Here is an 18,684-nt window from a genome sequence, read left to right on the forward strand (position 1 = left end):
AAACACGACGAGGCCATTCCTCGCCGTGTGGGCAGCAGTATGCAGCAACGGCGATGGAGTATGGACGTGGGGAGGTGGCTGGGTTGATCAGGAAGGAGACGGGGGGACGGCGAGGTCTCAATTCTCAAGGAGTAGGAGGAACATGAGGATCAAACCAAACGGCAACGAGATGTGCGCCTCTCCAACATTATGCAGCGGCAGAATCGAAGAGAATACCGTGCCATGATCAGGGTTCCCCTTGCCGTTTTTTGCGCGCTGCGGTAACCGCGTGGTAACTGCGAGACATATCGTGGTTTCAAAAATTGAAAATATTACCGTGCATGGTAACCGCGGTAACCGCATGGTAACCTTGCGGTTTGGGAAACCCTGGCCATGATGAGGATGGACCGTCTTCTAGCATATCCCTATTGTATTTTATAGGCTAAAGAAAGGAAATCAAACTCAAAATGACATCTGGGTGTCCTTTTCTAACTCTCAACTCTCATAGGAAGAAGGAATAAGCACTATCAAAAACATTTTTTTTCCAAAAGGCCAAAAGTGGTTTTCACGTGTGGACCTTTGCCCCGTTTGCCTTGAAAGATCCGCGAAATCCAATTTTTTATTGCGGGTGACGCTGCGTGCGAGTGCTTATATTAACCACATGCGAAAACAAAAATTTCAAAAATAATCGCAAAAAATAAAAAGGCGAAAACCTAGCTGCATCCCCGCTCATCATCGTTGCCATCGTCACCACCACAACTCGTCGTCGTCGTTGCCTCTCTCCGTGGTCTCCACTGCCCCTCCACCGCCGGATCCGGACGGGGGAGGGGCACCGCTGCTAGGGGAGCGTGTGGCCGCGCTGCCGCCGCCCGCCACCGCTCCCGGCCACCGCGCTGTCGCTTGCTATCGCTCCCGGCCGCCGTGCTGGCGTTGCCCGTCGCCGCCGTGGCGTGCTGCGCCTGCTCCCATCCGCCGAGCTGCTCGCGCCACCCCGCGCCTGAAGTGGCACCCACCGAGCCCACCGCCCCCGTGCGCCACCACCATCGTGCACCGGGCCACCATCGGGCGTTGTGCATGAGCGAATGAGAGAGAGAAGAGGAGTGGATAAGGTTGAAATAACAAGGAGAGAGAGAGGATAAGGATGAAAAATGTTAAAGTGTTGAGAAGGGAAAAGAGGAGGGGACTTAGACTTTAGGCGGATTCTTAAGGGGCCTCACACGAAAATGGGAGGACGATTTTTGCCGACGCGACCAGTTACGGTCCATCTGCAATCTAAAGAGATCTTTGTATAGAAAAATCGCTTTTGTAGTAGTGAAGTTCACTTTAGATCTCAATCACCAAGTTTAAAATTCTTCCCTAAACCAAAATATCCGGTATAGCCTATCCCCCAACTCAAAATACCGTGTCAACTTTGATCCCTTGACAATATAGTGGTCAGTTTTGGCTTACGCGGCGAGCGAGACCCACATGGGCCCCACATGCCAGCGTCATGCAGCGGGCCAGGAATGCCGTTGTGGCACTCAAGTGCCTCGTCGTCCTCAGGATCCTGCTCGCACGCCAGCTCATCCGGTGCCCCACCCATCCAGCTAGTTGTTCTTGTCTAGCCCATCAACTGCAAGAGCATGGCCATCCATTCGACATCGATCGACATCTTGGGCTCGTTCTTGGCATGCTCAAGGAAGGAGGCGAGGAGGAGCAACACGATGACGCGACAGAGCGTGTAGGTGGAGTGGAGTTCTAGCCACGTGCCGATGTAGTTGGTGTCGAATTGGTGGCCTCACAGCTGGAGGAGCCATGCTCCGTCGCCGTCGTGAAACTCCACAATGTATATCGGGCATCCTGCCACCGCCTTTCCGCCCTGGCTGCCGCTAGTGTTGTCACCGGAGTACACAAACACGACAGAGACGGCGCAATGTCCTCTTCCCGCAGCTGGCGGTTTTGGGTTTTGTGTTTAGGGTTTAGGAACGCCTCGATAAGGTTATCGGTGAGCGGTGATGTGTCCTCTAATGACACGCCCGTTGACAATGACAGCGACCCGCTTCCCGGAGAAGAACCGCCAGAGGTAGAAGAAGATGAGGAGGACCATGAGTAGAATGCCCCCAAAAGAATTCTCACGGAAAGAATGAGAGTCCGAATCTCAACCCACCAACTCGGCCCATCCCATCCCAACCGAACAAACACACCCAGGAAGGCCTCCAGGCCTTGCCCGGTCTCCCCCAGTCCAATCCCGCAAAATTTTTCGAATTCCACCCAAGCCGAACGGGGGGGACCATCCGAAATCCCGACAGGCCCGGCCCAACCAGTATCCATAGCCGATGCCCCCACCGCGTCGCTCTGCACCTTCGCAGCCAAGCAAGCAAAGCAAACGACTCTCTCTCTCTCTCTCTCTCTCTCTAGTCTCTACTGCCCCCATCTCTCTCTCTCTTCTCTCGTTCTCGTCTCGCCCAAATCCACCGCCCCCACGTCTCTCGTGCCTCCTCCCCCATCCCATCCCCACGCAGATTTCAAACCCGCGTCGCCTCGGCCCTGGTCGCCGCCGCCGCCGCCGCCGTCGCAGCAGCAGCAGCAGCGGGAGCCCCCGATCCGTCGAGATCCGGCGCGGGGAGAGGGAGAGGGAGAGGAAGGGCGGGGACGCGGGAGACGATGGAGGCCGTCGAGGAGCTCGCGCAGCTGTCGGAGGCGATGCGCCAGGCGGCGTCGCTGCTGGCCGACGACGACCCCTCCGACGACTCCGCCCCACGCCGCCCCTCCACCTTCCTCAACGCCGTCGCGCTCGGCAACGTCGTAAGTATAATAGGCCGCCGCCGCCGTTGGAGCCGCCGCGATCCGCCCGCCCGCTCGCTCGCTCGCTCGTGCGCTCCCCCGATCTGATCCAGTTCTGATCTGCTTCGTGCAGGGGGCGGGCAAGTCGGCCGTGCTGAACAGCCTCATCGGCCACCCCGTGCTGGTGAGCTCGTGCTACTACTACTACTACTACTACCCGACAACTAGCTCTTCGCCTATTTCCATTTTTTGATTCTTAGATTTGGGGGTGGTGGTGGTGCTTGGGGTGCAGCCGACGGGGGAGAACGGGGCGACGAGGGCGCCAATTGTGGTGGACCTGCAGAGGGACCCGGGCCTCAGCAGCAAGTCCATCGTGCTGCAAATCGACAGCAAGTCGCAGCAGGTGTCCGCAAGTCAGTGGGATCTCGCAAACTTTGCGTTGCTCGATTCTGTGGATGTACTTGCGCCCGTGGGTTTTCGAGATGGATATGGCGCTGAATTTGTGATGTCTGCTGTTCTCAGGTTCGCTGCGGCATTCGCTGCAGGACAGGCTCAGCAAGGGGGCGTCCAGCGGATCCAGTAGGGGCCGTGTAGAGGGGATCAATCTCAAGCTGCGGACGAGTACAGGTTCGTCCGCGAGTAACATGGCGATTCTGGCTAACCCGTTCCTGCCTCTTGTTCCATTAGAAATGTAGATAATATAGTGTAGAATGATATGTATGATATACTGCCATGTTAGGACTTGGTGAGGTATTCCTTGTAGTCATGGCGCACAGATCAAAGAGATAAAATTTGGGTTGTTATATTGAAGTTCATTGCATTTTATATGCTGTTTGTATTTTGTGCTGAAGAAAGTTATAAAGAATCTTCATGTTAAAAAGAAAGTTACAGAGAATCTTGTGATGTGTAATTGCAAAGTAGAAGTGATCCAACTTTGTTTACAACTTAATATTTCAATGCTAACTGTTGATGAGTTTATGCTTATTTTTCTGTACAAATATGTTCTTATTTCATGTCTTTCTGTTGTGCTTCCCTCTATAAATGTCTCACAGTACCTGGCCCTTCTTTTTTATTTTCAGCTCCCCCACTAAAGCTGGTTGATTTACCTGGGATAGACCAGCGAGCTGTTGACGATTCAATGGTAGGTTATTAAATTGTGTTGGTTTTCCTCATTACTTGCCCATTAGTACTTCTTGTATGGTAGGTGATCAAAAAAATAATTTAACCACTCACTATTACTGTCAGTTTACATGCTATGTGAGTATAACGGTAGAAGGAATAACTTTTTTTACGGGGAGGTAACATGAATATCTTGTATGATCCGTGACATTCATATATCTGAAAAATGGTAGCATCTAGGAAACTTCACAATGTGCAGTTACTTCATAGATTGAATTTTCCCTTGAAGCGTTCATACTCATCTACTATAGAGAGAACACCACATGCATTCTTCTTTGATGTTTTCATGCTTTCCAATTTTATGCTGCAGAATTCTGACTGTTTTCTGAATTCAGATTAATGAATATGCTGGGCACAATGATGCAATACTGCTAGTTGTGATACCTGCAATGCAAGCAGCTGATGTTGCGTCATCTCGAGCTCTTAGGCTGGCCAAGGATATTGATGCAGATGGTCTGTCTTTCAGGAGTAAATATCTTCTATAGTACCATTCATTCATTTCATCGCAAGTGATATTTACCCATTTGTTGCAGGCACCAGAACTGTAGGTGTGATAAGTAAAGTTGATCAAGCAGAAGGAGATGCAAAAACTATAGCTTGTGTTCAGGCCCTTCTGTCGAATAAGGGCCCAAAAAACCTTCCAGATATCGAGTGGGTTGCTCTGATAGGACAATCAGTTGCAATTGCGTCAGCTCAAGCAGCAGGTTCTGAAAACTCACTAGAAACAGCATGGAATGCTGAAGCTGAAACCCTCAGATCCATCTTAACTGGAGCTCCAAAAAGTAAACTAGGTAGAATAGCTCTGGTTGACACCATTGCTAAGCAGATACGTAAACGGATGAAAGTGCGACTTCCTAACCTATTGAGTGGGTAAGAATTGTGCTTTATGCTTCAATTACTGTTGTATATTGTACCTAGCATCTCTTAATTATTTATCGATGCTGCATGGTGTTAGATGAATTCATGTTCTTGCTACAGTGCTGTTACTCATTTCGTTGATATAATATAGCATATAATTCGAATTGGTTCCCTCGTACATACTGCATGTCATTTAGTGAGTGTTTGCCGACCATTTCCCGCCCTCCCTCTACCTCTCTCGTACGCATTTAGTTTCTACCACTTTTCCACCGACACAAAGTATTCTCACACACAGAACAATCATGAAAGTGTACAATTCATTTGCTCTTACATCTTTCTTAATTTCATCACCTTTTTAATCCTTGTGCAAAATCTAACATGCCTTCTGTTAATGGAGGGAATAATTCACTACTATGTGTGGTCTAGTGCTAAACTTACATACAATTGCTTCATATGCTGCTACTTCAGTCTTCAGGGTAAGTCCCAGATGGTTCAAGATGAACTGGCACGGCTGGGAGAATCTATGGTACAAAGTGCTGAAGGGACTCGGGCTGTTGCTTTGGAACTCTGCCGGGAATTCGAGGATAAGTTTCTTGCTCATATTACATCTGGCGAGGTTAGTAAAGAGCTTCAAACCTACTTAGATTTTAATCATACCTTCCTAAACTGCACAAGCAATTACAATAACAATATACTGTCTTGTATAAATAGGGGTCTGGTTGGAAAGTTGTTGCAAGTTTTGAAGGGAAATTCCCAGAGAGAATTAAACAGCTGCCACTGGACAGGCACTTTGACCTCAGCAATGTTAAAAGGGTAAGATTGGATCCAGTTTCAGGATTAGTGCTACTATCAGGCATTTTCCCATCTTTTATGAACACTGAACAGTATTCTCTGACATTCTAGATTGTCTTGGAAGCCGATGGTTATCAACCGTACCTGATATCTCCAGAGAAAGGGTTGAGGTCCTTGATAAAGATAGTATTGGATATGGCAAAGGAGCCATCACGACTCTGTGTTGAAGAGGTATGTTCTACTTTATTCAAATAAAGTCTTGTTACCAATAAAAATATAACATGTTTAGATCTGTTCCTTTTTTTCCTCTCAAGGCTAAGAACGTTGTAGAAATAATGTGTTTGTGTTTGTAAGTTACTGCAATAAGAAAATGATGCTTTTTATTCTCTACCAGAAAAGCGTTATCCTAAATTTGACTTTTGGAGGCTGGGTTGGGTGCATTTGATTGAGGTAGCAATTTGTTCTATGGATTGAGTTTTTTAGATAAGAGGTAAAATTAGGGTTCCATTGTTTCAACAAATAAGATACGGATGCATGGGACTACCTATCTGCTTGAGTTCCATACTTCCATATGGTCAGATTTTTGTTTATTTGGTGTTATCAATTGTTGTGTGGTATTTCTATGTTATGTACTGGTGTATATTGTTATCTTTGTATTGAAAATTGTGAACTTCTTAGTTTATTGCCTAGGAAAAGTAATAGTTATCTTTCTTAATGCACTAGGTACATCGTGTATTGTTAGACATTGTCAATGCTTCAGCAAATGCCACACCAGGACTTGGAAGATATCCTCCATTCAAGCGCGAGGTATCACCTAGCTATTTTAGAGTTTCTTTCCTTTCGAGTTTCACGTTGGTAGAGTTTATTGTTGACTGATGTGAGTAAAAAATCTATGTTTCCTTTCGCAAGGTCATTGCAATAGCATCAAATGCACTAGACAGCTTCAAAAATGATGCAAAAAAGATGGTTGTTGCACTTGTTGATATGGAGCGCGCCTTTGTTCCTCCTCAGCATTTCATCCGTCTAGTGCAAAGAAGGTTGATTTTTGGCTAGTTTTCCCCCTTCAATTTTAGTTATCATTTGTCTCCAATAGTTAGTTAACATTTCTCCCTGTTCAATTTCTATACTTACTTTTTGATAAAATATTTGTGTTCATTCGATTTATAAATTCATTTCCTGTAATATTTTGATGTTATGAATTTAGCATGGAAATCTTAGTATGTTTCCTACGTACGCCTTCAAAGAAGTATCTTTAAGTGATCCATGAACACTGAAGGACACATGCAACTTCAGGTTAACTTCAGCTATTCTTTTCTAGGGTCTGCTTTGGTAGGGATGATTTATCTCCAAATTCTTATCCTCTTTTTAGAGTTAGATCTTTAGGATATTGCTCAAATTGAGCTATACCAACAATTGTCAAAGCAATCCCCAGCATCCAAACACCCCCTTATCTTGAATCAGTCGAACATATGATTACCAGGGATATACAATCTCTTTGTTGAAATTCAGCAAGTTGCCCTTTGCTTGATAATCAATCTTTCCATTATTTATATTTTGTAAAGATAAGATAATTTTATGGCTACACAGTTACACTATGGAATGTTGAGCCTTGTCAATTTTTTTTAACAATACTGGCAGAATGGAAAGGCAACGCCGTGAGGATGAATTAAAAAATCGATCCTCCAAGAAACCACAGGATGCTGACCAACCCATGGGAAAAAGGGTAAGGCAGCCTAAATGGATTTTGATTCACACTGACTTGTTTTGTTAGGAATACACTTATTTAGATTATTAGACATGGTATTTCTTCTTTTCACCATTACAAGGCTGAAATAACTATGCTTTGGTTCTAGGCCTCCAGTCCCCAGACAGGATCTGAGAAAGACACAAAAGACAAATCAGCGAAAGACAAAGACAAAGACAAATCAGGCCAGCAAGACAAAGACGCAAAAGAGGGGTCCTCTGTGCAGGTTGCTGGTTCTTCTGGTGAAATTACTGCAGGTAAGAATGTGTCAAATCATGCTGTGCTCAAGCTAGCCATTATGGAAAACCACAAATTTTTTATTGAATTTAGGCTCAAGACAGGCTTAAAGCACTTCTATTCTAGTCTAAAAACTCATTCTGTAAGAATCCAGGAGTTGGAGCTCTGGTAAACAGGCCCTTTGAACCATTTGGTGAAATGAAACATTTGTTTTGTCTCATTGTAAAAAAGTACATGCAAATATAAATATTCGTTAATTTTGTACATTTTTCTTCAGGTTACCTTTTGAAGAAAAGTGCAAAAACAAATGGATGGAGTAGGAGGTGGTTTGTCCTCAATGAGAAAAGCGGAAAGGTTAATCAGAGTTCAATCATCATCTTTTAGTTTTGTTTGTCTTTTTGCACTAACAGGAGGAATATCAGGATAATTTATTTATGTATTTTCCGATGGACTTCTATGCATGGGTGGTTGGTTAACCTTCTATTTTTATCAGCTTGGCTACACGAAGAAACAAGAGGAGAGACATTTTCGTGGTGTCATCACTCTTGAGGTGTGTGCGCAAACCTTGTCCTTAAATTTGCATGTAATTTATTCTACCATTATTGGGTTTGTTTTTTTGCCTTATCCCTTGGAAAGAGCTATCTGATATTGGAAGAAACATCACATATACATCAACAAATGCTGTAAAATGAACTTAGTTGGTAACTTGAATTTGACATCATTGTGCAGGAGTGTAACCTTGAAGAAGTAGAGGAGGAAGAACCTCCTAAAAGTTTGAAGGATTCAAAAAAGGCAAATGGGCCAGAGAAAGGCCCAAGTCTCGTCTTTAAGATAACTAACAGGGTTGCCTACAAAACAGTTCTAAAAGGTTAAGATCCCTGAATACCTCAGCTTGATTTTTTTCTTTATAAGACCCTTGTTGTCTAAATGGTGTATTTCCTTTTACAGCTCATAGTGCTGTTGTATTGAAAGCTGAGAGCACGGCCGACAAAGTTGAGTGGGTAAATAAGATACGGGCTGTAATTCAAAGCAAAGGGGGATCATTCAAGGGTCCAAATACTGATGGTGGTTCCATGAGACAAAGCAATTCCGATGGTGCTCTGGTAGTTTCTAGCTATATCCATTCCTACGCTTTTAGCCCTCTGGCTCTAATTTTCTCCTTGTCAAACTCTTTCTTATTTTGATGTTAAGACTGTAAAACTTTATTTCATGTTCCTTAAGATAAACATGTTGTATTGTTGTTGTTGGCATGAGTTACTTACTTCCATTTGACCTTTCAATTGACATCTGATCCCTGCACTTTTCAAAGGATACTATGGCACGGAGACCTGCTGATCCTGAAGAAGAACTTAGATGGATGTCCCATGAAGTTCGTGGTTATGTTGAGGCTGTTTTGAATAGTCTGGCAGCAAATGTCCCAAAGGTTTACATTAAAAAAAAGCTAGCATTGCTCATTTCATTGGACCCTGTCATTGTGGCAATGTTCTTATTGTTTTTTCCCCTTCTCTTATCAGGCTATTGTGTTGTGCCAAGTGGAGAAGGCAAAGGAAGATATGCTAAACCAGCTATATAGTTCAATAAGGTTGATGAATACTTCTCTTATCTTCTGGAGGCTATAATACTGTTTCTAGCTTTTTGCATTTTTTCCCCACCTGACAGTTTCAGATTCTTTGTGCTGCAATAGTGTCATCATGAGCCATCTGGATCAAAAGGGTGCCATGGGAATCCTGTAGATCTATTTTCTATGCATATGATTTTGATCTTGCTATTTAGTAATCCCTATAGTGTGTATAAACCTCAGAATCATTCTGGCATATTATCTTTTTTCTGGTTACATGAAAAAGAAATATTGGCACCAGAAGAATGTTGTCATACCACTTTGTTGTATTCTTTGGGAGGGATTTTAGTTATTTTAGTTCTAACTGATTGTCAAAAATACAGTTTCGTGGGACAGGTGTTGGGATCCACATGTTATTCCAGCACTTCGTTGTTCATTGATGCTATTTGCAGTTTGTTTATTCTTAGCTTATATTATAGACTTGCTTAAATGGTACACCTAAGCTATTTATACTATATGCTGTTTTTAATGCCATTATTATCTAATCTTAATTCCTTTGCTTTTTTTGTCATTACCAGTGGGCAAAGCAATGCAAAAATTGAAGAGCTTCTGCAAGAGGACCATAATGCTAAACGTAGAAGGGAAAAATACCAAAAACAATCATCTCTCTTGTCAAAGCTTACCCGTCAACTTAGTGTCCATGACAACAGGGCTGCTTCTTATGCCAATGATATCTCTGAAGCTGGTAAGCTTACTATACTTTCAATGCCTGAGAAGTAATAGCAAATACAATTGTATGGTATTTTACATCTCCTTTGTAACTAGTTGTTAATGTTGTTCATTACCTGTCATTGATATAGTTACCCAGCTGACCATTCACCCCTTTTATAACTCATATTTCTACATGTTGAATCATAGGGTGACTAATGTAGATTGCATGTTACTTTTCTTCTGTTAATTTGTCACAAATTTCTTAAACGGAATCATTTGCAGAGAGCCCCCGGACACCCAACCGCCCAGGTGAGGATTGGAGGTCTGCCTTCGATTCCGCATCCAACGGACCCAGCTCAGGCAGCGAATCAAGGTCAAGAAGCGCTGATGGACGCAGAGGGCGCTATGAAAACGGCGACGTGACCTCCGGTGCCAACTCCGGCAGCCGACGCACTCCAAACCGGTTACCTCCAGCACCTCCTAAATACTAATCACGCTGATTAGTATATATCCATGAACGAGCGCCGTGATGTATTCTTGCTAGGCACCACGCCCTGTTTCTGATTGATATTGGTGGCTGGGGTGAGCGGATTTGGGGGATTTGGACTATAGAGAGAGAAGCGTCTTGTTAGTGGAGAGATTGCATGAACAATTTGTAAGCAGGGTACCCTGAGTTGTTTATAGAAATATAAATAGGTAATCCATCCATTATCTCTATTGTTTCGTCATCTTTTTTTGACTCATTCATGTCTGATTAATCCCCCTGCTTATAGGATTTTGTGGGACGATCAGTCTAGCTTTGTACTATATCATACTGTATACTTATATATCATTGTACGCGTACACTTCGAAACGGTGATGCCCATTTGTTTTACCTTTCGCGACTGACAGTCAGGCGCACTAATTAGGAGATGACTCTGCGTCGGACGTCCGATATTCCACGAATATCGGACGCCTGATTGCACGTCAATCACACCACCCGCCTATGTAGCATGACAAAAAAAAAAATCGTTCCGTCAAATATTCCAATTGACTAATGAGTGAAAAAAATCAGCAACTGAAACATTTAAAAAGTTTATAAAATATGATGAAAATACACGTTGAAACATATCACTATCACATATGAAACAACCAGTGTTAATGGATTGAAACATATATTTTTTTCATCAAAACATAATCATGCGATATCATGTTGTAAAGATTTAATTACAAAGAATACAACGGTATGATTAGATCGTAGATTGGATAATTAGTTTGAGAGAAAAAATGTTTTGAAACTAGCTAAAATGCATGCATGTATGCATGAGGTGGAGAGAGGAGAGAGAGTAGTAATAGTTAGTATTGTGAATTATGTAAAACACGCTAAAGACATATATTGAAACATATCCCTATCACATATGAAATAAAAAATGTTAATGGATTGAAACATATGATTATTTTTTATCAGAATATAATCATGCGATATCTTGTTGTAAAGATTTAATGACAACGAATACAACGGTATGATCGGATTGTAGATTGGATAAGTAATTTCAGAGAAAATTCGTTTTGAATATCGTTAAAGGTGCATGTTTGGAGATAGAGATACAGGTTGGATAGGTGCATGTGTGTCAGAGACTCCCCGTTCGATTTTTCAATTTGGTTCGGGCGTTCGATGAGAAGCATTTTCCCACTAATTACTTATTAGTACTGGTGCATTAAGGACGCTCCAAACGATGCCGTGACACAAAATGTTAGCGTTTCTGATAAGATATTTCCCCTTTTTAACCTGTGAACTTTGCCTTGACAAACTTCTCAGCTGATTAGCCTAATACTTGCCGCCGCGTCTTCAGTAAAAAGCTTGACAGGCTTTACCCTCTTTTTGGACCTACTTTAGCAACTTTTCAATCACATGATAATACTCTCAGGGACGTATTTCTGCGGTGATGCTTTGTCGTCTTAAGATTATTTAAAGTACACTTTACCATATGCTATAATCATTGCAAAAGCTAACTGACTTGTATGATTACTGATTTCTCTGATATTTACCAGATGCTGTAATCATTGCAAAAGCTCCAAGTGCATGCATGATTAAGAAATTAAGGCAAACACATCACTAACCGAGATTGTGATAGTCAAACTACTTGACTTATATAATTAATTAATTATTGATTTCTCTGATATTTACCGGGAGGGGATTTGCATTTGCTTGCCAAATGCCACCTCCCAATTTTTTTTCCCTCGTATACAAATAATATTTTTTTTCCCTGCGAAGGGGAGAGAGCCCCTCCCATCTACAAAGAATGAACAAAAGAATAGGGGCAAAATTGTACAGACCCCCTCGTGTGACTATCTATTTACACTTAGGCCCATTTCCGGGCTACTCGTCGTCGCCGTCGTCGTCGTTGTCGTCGACGGCGACTCTTGCCGGGACAGCCGGTTGAGCATGGCGAACATGCCGACCATGGGCGCCGTGTTGTACGTGCACGCCTCCGTCTGCATGTAGTTCTCGCGGTCGTCGCGGAACCTGTCGCGGCGGTCCGGGCCGCCGACGATGGCGCCGACGACGACGTTGGGGTTGGCGCCCCGGCGGCCGAACCAGTCGTCGAACCCCTGCGCGCACCCGATGAACTCCTTGCTGTCCTTGTACGGCACGATCGACGCCGCCCGGTGGTGCACCCTCGCCGGGAACCTCTCGCCGTAGCCGACGAGGTAGCTCATCCCGCGCGGGTTGCTCCCCAGCACGTAGTCCACCTGCTCCCTCGCCGCCGCGAACACCTCCCCGGCGCCCGCGCCCCCGCCGCCCACGCACGTCGCGACGCCGCCGCCGCCGTCCCCGTCTCCGTCTCCGGCGCCGGCGAGGTAGTCCGAGTAGGCGGAGAGGAGGAACGCGGCGTTGGTGACGTACTGCATGTTGTTCCACTGCCGCACGTACAGCATCCCGCCGGGGCTCCGCTCCACGTTGGCGTCCGCGCCGCCGGCCGCGTTCCGCCCCATGCACGCGCACACGTAGTGCTCCGCCTTCTCCCTGTACCTCTCCAGCGTCCCCCTGTGCCTCTCCTCGTGCTCCCCTCTCATCAGCAGCTGCACACACACAAAAACACGTTAATTCACACACATCAGCTACTCAGCTTACTGTTTCTGACATCATGGCATGCTACGAATAATTAATCATTTACCACTCTTATCAGTGATGGTAACAGATTTGTTACTAGGCTCACGTGTCATAGACAGCGAGTGACAAATTTGTTATTATCACATCTTAAGAACAGTAAATAGTTAATGCAAAGGTGTTTGTTGTTGTCACGACGTACTCTGGCGGCGAGGATCTGGACGCCGGCGTACTTGACGTCCCAGCTGAACTCGGTGATGGCCCAGCCGGTGCCGCCGAACTCGTCGGCGTTGTCGACGGCGTAGTCGAGGTAGGCGGCGCGGCCGGTGGCGCGGTGCAGCCACAGCGCCGCCCACAGGAGCTCGTCGTGGTACCCGCTCACCGACGCGTAGTAGCTCTTCACCTCCGCTATGCTACTGTCATACTTCCCCCTGTACGTGTCCGCGAACTCGAACAGCTATTTCCATCAAAGAAAAAAAAAACATGTCAGCGTATATAATCACTAGCAATAATTTAACTAAGCATCCAACTAATATTCGTTTCGCTTTAATAATCATCATGTTTTGCATCGTTGTAATCACACGGTTTCGCAGGCAGCAACAACGTGACGGAAATGTGGTGGTTAAGCTAAGTACACGCATCGGTTCTCGTGCTACGAGCTGAAGCTAATAAGTAAGTAATTAGCCAACCCAACGCCGCTGCAGGCGACGACTAAAACCTAATTAGTAACCTAATTCGACGCAAACGTCAACGTGCTTAGCAGCAGCGGGATGTCTTTGTCCTTCCACGGAGAATCTACTACCCCACCGGGGATGGGGGCCCCACATGTCGGCGTCACACGACCGACAGAAGCTTCACACGGTGTCGCTGACGTCATCCGGCTGGCCAAGCCAAAGCTGGCACATGCGGCACGGGGAACGAGGAGAGGAACACGTCTTCGATTCGATGTGAACCCGTTGAAAAAAAAAAGATTTACCGTTTTGACCGTGGTTGTTAAGACGGTGATTAGTGAGTTAATCGGGGTTAATTAGAGGGGGATGATTAGTAAGTAGTAATTAATTAGTACCTGCTGGGCGTGGTGGAGGAGGAGGTGGGAGTAGTGCGGGTTGGATTGGCGGAAGACGATGGAGGCGGCGGCCATGGCGGCGGCGGTCTCGCCGGCGACGTCGGATCCCGGGCGGCGGCGGTCCACCTTGTACGCCTGCCTCGACGTCGTCATGTCCTCCGGCCGCTGCCAGCAGTAGTGGTCGGTGTCGCCGTCTCCCACCTGCACACACACGCCATGATCGACGATCACCGTGGTTGGTTAATAATCATTATTTGAGCTCACATTGTCAAAGCCATGGAGAGAATTAATTAGCTAAAAAGAAAAGAATGGATTGTTAATTTCTAATCGATTCCATGTGATGCGAGCAGGAGGAGGAGACAATCATGGGGGGATGGTGTGGTGTGAGATTTGCGCGTCTCGATCAGACACTGAATTAACCACTCCCAGCTATAGCTTAACTTTGTCCTGTTGCTCCACCTAACAAATGTTCTTTCTTTTTTAAAAAAGAAAACAAAAAAAAATCTTACAAAAAAAAATCTTCTTTCTTTTTGCCAACTGCAGCTAGCTAGCTAGCCAATCGATGCGTGCATGTTGGTCGCATGGTTTGAATAATTCTAATTTTCTCTCAGGTTTGGTTGATTAGTAGTAGCTACGTAAGTACGTTATTAACTGGGTAATGAGAGTGAAAATGAGAGTGATTTAGTTACCTCGGCCCAGAGCTCGTGGGGCTTGGTATGGGCTTTGATGAAGTAGTCGGTGCCCCACTTGATGGCGTCGAGGGCGTGGGCGAGCTCGCCGGCGGCGGCGACGTCGGCGCCGTACTCGAGGAGGCTCCAGGAGAGCATGGTGACGGTGAAGGCCATGGGGAGGCCGAACTTGACGTGGTCGCCGGCGTCGTAGTAGCCGCCCACCAGGTCCACCTGCGCCCATCCAAAAATTCCCACCAACCGATCCAGTCAGTTCACCGATCGATCACCCGCGCCGCCGCTCGCCGCCGCCGCCGCCGCCGCCGGCGGCCAAGACAGAGAGAGAGAGAAGATGTAAACGTACTCCTTGCTCGAGGCCGTCGGTGAGGCCGGAGTGGTCGCGCCAAGCCACGCGCTGGCCGTGCGGGAGGCGCCCCGACCGCTGCGCCTCGAAGTAGAGCAGGCTCTTCCGCAGCGCCTCCTCGTAGTCATGCCTCGCCGCCGCCGCCGCCGCCGCCGCCGCCGCGCCCAACAACAACGCCACGGCCACGACATCGCCGACCCGCCGCCACCTCATTGTACACTTCGCAAGTATATATATATGCCCACCCACCTACCAACCACTACCTCGCCGCGCGCACCACACCGCAGCTAGTTATACAGCCGCTGCCGCCGGCGGTGAGGTAGCTGGCGCTCGACGGCGCGAGCGAGCGAGGCCGCCGGAGATGGGGGAGGTGGTAGCAGCAGTTGGGGTGTTGGATCGATGGTGGGAGAAGTGGTGTGGTGTGGTGGGCTGTCTGTCTGTCTGTCCACTCCACGGGGACGCGGGCTATTATATGTGCGAGCGCGAGAGTGTCCGACGAGGCCGCGCCCGCGGGCGAGCTAAGAACCGTGTTGACAGAGAAGGGGGGTGTTAGGTGATCGACCGCCCCGGTGGCTGGCAGGGTGGGACCCGCACGTCGCACCTGTTTAGGTGAGCTTAAGATTCTGAGAAACTGTTGGTTGATAGCCATCTTATGAGAATACTTCTTACTAATTTAGTGCGTTTTCTGGATTCTACAACTTTAGTTTTTGAGAATCTGAATGAAATACTGAATGGTTTAAGGAAGCTTCTAATTCTGGAAGAGGCTGCACCTACCAAAATCTCCTAAACAGACCCATCGATCACCATGGCAGATTGAGAAGAAGAAAAAAGAAAAGAGGAGCTAGATAGACTGCTGGTCATGATCGATTTGGTGATTATTATTTTATTTTTTGGGGGTGAATTTGGGAGGAGAAGAGGGAAGGGAGGAGGAAGGGAGGGAGGGCAGGGGGTGATTGCATTGACTGAATGAAGGAAAAAGGGGTTGTTATTTGCGGCGAAAACGATCGTCAAACGGCAGTGTGATAGTGTGTCTATGTGGGGGTTGGGTTTGATTATTGGGTTGTGGGGGAGTGTATGAGGGAGCATCAGCTAAGCTGGACCATAGCCCCCATATGCAAAGTTGGAGAGAACAGAGTGGCAGATTGCTATGTAGCGACCATGTGTGTGTGCTGGGAGCACATATCGATCCTAGGATGTTTGGACGTTGCAATTGTTTGGTGGTCAGAGTTAACTTCACTTTCACTTGGTTAGGCTCGTCGTGATGAAATCAGTCCATCCGGATTCATTAAGTTCAAGATTTAACACAAGTACTTATATTTTAATTATTTTTTTCGGTGGTAGACGACGTATCCGTCGACAACAAAACGTTCATGCTGACTTCCTAAATCTGAAGATATGTCAACCCAGTTTTTTGAAGATACTTATAAGGATAGGTAGGGGGGTGCGTGGGTATTTATAGAGGTGAGCGTGCATACATTGTGAGTGTATTGTAAGTGTTAAAAAAATTCACTTGCACTTCCAATTTTTCTTGACACTGTATTTCTAGCGTCATATTTTTCATCAAAAATAGATATTTTTCTATGTATGTACCTACACTATAAATATTTTTAAACCGGTATTACACGAAATTCCATGAATTGTACTGTGAGTCCATATATTTACGGTGTACCTTTTAAAAAAGAAATTTCAAACATTGCTTTCTAAGTACTCACTGTGTACTAGAACTAGGAAAATAACACGGTTGATTATCAACTTGAACCATTGAAGAAAGGATATAAAAATTTATACTTTGGCAACAATCATGGTGAAAGAAAGTGACTGGAATTAAGAGAAAAAAATATAGCGCCATATTTTTGGGAAAATTGTTTTTTTAAAGCTCGACGAACTATGGTACTTTGGATTGAAGCGGTTTTATAGGTTGTATTTTTTCTATATTGAGTTGAATTAAAGTCTATAGTTTAAGTTCAAAGGTTTCGAATTTAGCTTGAACTTCCCTGTTTATTGGAGTGGCTACAGCATCAGTAGGATGATTGAAGGTTTGGGCATGTGCCTGTCAGAGTTGCAACAGTGTGTCCTATCGGTGGAATCTTTTAATTGTCGACAATCGGAAAACACCACCTTGCCTCTGATTTTTCGTTATTTTTCTTCGCTTCACCCAGACTGTATTTCAGCTAGAAAATCCTAAGCGCGCTCTCTCTCTTTTGAACTGACAAAAATTTCAAGTTTGAATTCAAACTTCTCGATCTCGTTTCGCCGGTGGTGACTGACGCGTTGGCGTTTGGTGGTGGCGCTCGATCGGTTGGTAATGTGGCCGATCAATCGATCGATTGATCGACCGTTTTCTGAAGCTTCTTGGCCCCTGTTCAACCGCTGCTCGATCGATTAATTACTTATTAATTAACTCGACATGCTCTACGACTAATATATAGCTAAGCTAATTAGACACTAAATTAGACTTTGGTACGTGTTGATTCGGCAAAATTAAGAAATCAAGCACATTTTTTCTCTGATCGAGCTCGATCGATCGGCCGAACGAACCAACACAAACACGTTTCCAGCAACCGGACGGCGCGACAGGGACCCAATCAACACAAATCCATTTCGGATCTGATGCATCATTTTAATTGGACGCCATGATTCAATTCTCTCTCTCTCTCTCTCCATTCCGAATAATTTAATTTCCATCTTTTATTTTTTTTGTTGTGTTTTGCCAAGTGTCCCGGGCGAACTGTGTTAATTAATTAGTTGTGTTCTTCTCCTCCCCCGTGTTAATTGGTTAATTGTTTAAGACGGATGGGTCTAGTCAAAGTACAGTGATAGCACATGAGAAGAAACTTAAGCATGTTGTTCAATTACTAGTTGTGCATTTTTCTTTTTGGCAGTTGGGCAATTTGTTCTTGCTATTTATCCTTCAAACAAAAATTTGTTCATGTATATTTGTTTGTTAGTTAATACGGCCCATCATACGTACGTGCTCTCTCTGGCGTCTATACTAATTGACCTACGTATAGCAAGCCGGCCTGACCGTCTTCCGAATAAATACAGGAGCACTACATGTGCTAAGAAAACCAAGAAATTATTGGTTGGAGTACATGCTAACAGTTTAAAACTTTTTTGCAATCTAGTATATTATACATTGGGATGTGACTAAAATAAGTGAAAAAAAAATCATGAAGTTGTGAGTGTCTGATTTTACCCACCATGGCAGTATGACACAAATACTAAATCACGAATATATATAGTGATGAGATTAAGGGATTTAGTATAGATCGTGTGTTAAAAAAAAGGTTGCACTCGTTATGTATACACAGTGGCTCCGCCACTGCCCGGTGAAAAATACATTAAATTTTAATATTGATAAGTAAATTAATGATATTTTTATAGTAAATACTACTAATTATATTAAAGTTTGCTCAGTCTAAAAATTTTAATATTGATAATACTCTTATCACCGCCGTTTCACACGCTGCGGGTAGCGACGAGTCGGCAAAGATGTGTTTCTGTTTTCTGTGGTAGTGCATCTTTCATTTGATTTGAAAAATAATAATGAGATACATGTGCCTGTATGTATATTTTTGTGTGCGTGGCCAGATTCAGGGAAAAAAAGGTCAATGAATGGAAATGACAATGACCATCGTGAAGGAACAAACGACCTACCAAACAACAACTTGAGT

At 45.1% G+C, this 18,684-nt stretch overlaps 2 protein-coding genes across 2 annotated transcripts; one reads left to right on the plus strand and one right to left on the minus strand.

Annotated features, from left to right (window-relative positions):
• Nucleotides 1-2,410: 2,410 nt before the first annotated feature.
• Nucleotides 2,411-10,695, plus strand: LOC4340644 (dynamin-2B). Its single transcript, NM_001421517.1, has 22 exons — nt 2,411-2,763; nt 2,876-2,926; nt 3,035-3,155; nt 3,265-3,369; nt 3,822-3,883; nt 4,257-4,374; nt 4,455-4,791; nt 5,248-5,395; nt 5,491-5,592; nt 5,683-5,802; nt 6,295-6,378; nt 6,481-6,608; nt 7,210-7,294; nt 7,425-7,572; nt 7,830-7,906; nt 8,046-8,102; nt 8,282-8,420; nt 8,501-8,655; nt 8,862-8,975; nt 9,067-9,134; nt 9,689-9,855; nt 10,104-10,695. Exons 1-22 carry the CDS (start codon nt 2,623-2,625, stop codon nt 10,310-10,312), a joined length of 2,736 nt encoding a protein of 911 aa, NP_001408446.1. The 5' UTR covers nt 2,411-2,622; the 3' UTR covers nt 10,313-10,695.
• A 1,237-nt stretch (nt 10,696-11,932) lies between these two features.
• Nucleotides 11,933-15,450, minus strand: LOC4340645 (endoglucanase 16-like). The gene is made up of 5 exons (NM_001421518.1): nt 15,011-15,450; nt 14,668-14,880; nt 13,979-14,179; nt 13,115-13,369; nt 11,933-12,884 (listed from the first exon to the last, which is right to left on the minus strand). Exons 1-5 carry the CDS (start codon nt 15,221-15,223, stop codon nt 12,150-12,152), a joined length of 1,617 nt encoding a protein of 538 aa, NP_001408447.1. The 5' UTR covers nt 15,224-15,450; the 3' UTR covers nt 11,933-12,149.
• Between the last annotated feature and the right edge of the window lie 3,234 nt (nt 15,451-18,684).

Source organism: Oryza sativa, chromosome 6, assembly GCF_034140825.1.
Source record: "Oryza sativa Japonica Group chromosome 6, ASM3414082v1".
Taxonomy (NCBI): Eukaryota; Viridiplantae; Streptophyta; class Magnoliopsida; order Poales; family Poaceae; genus Oryza; species Oryza sativa.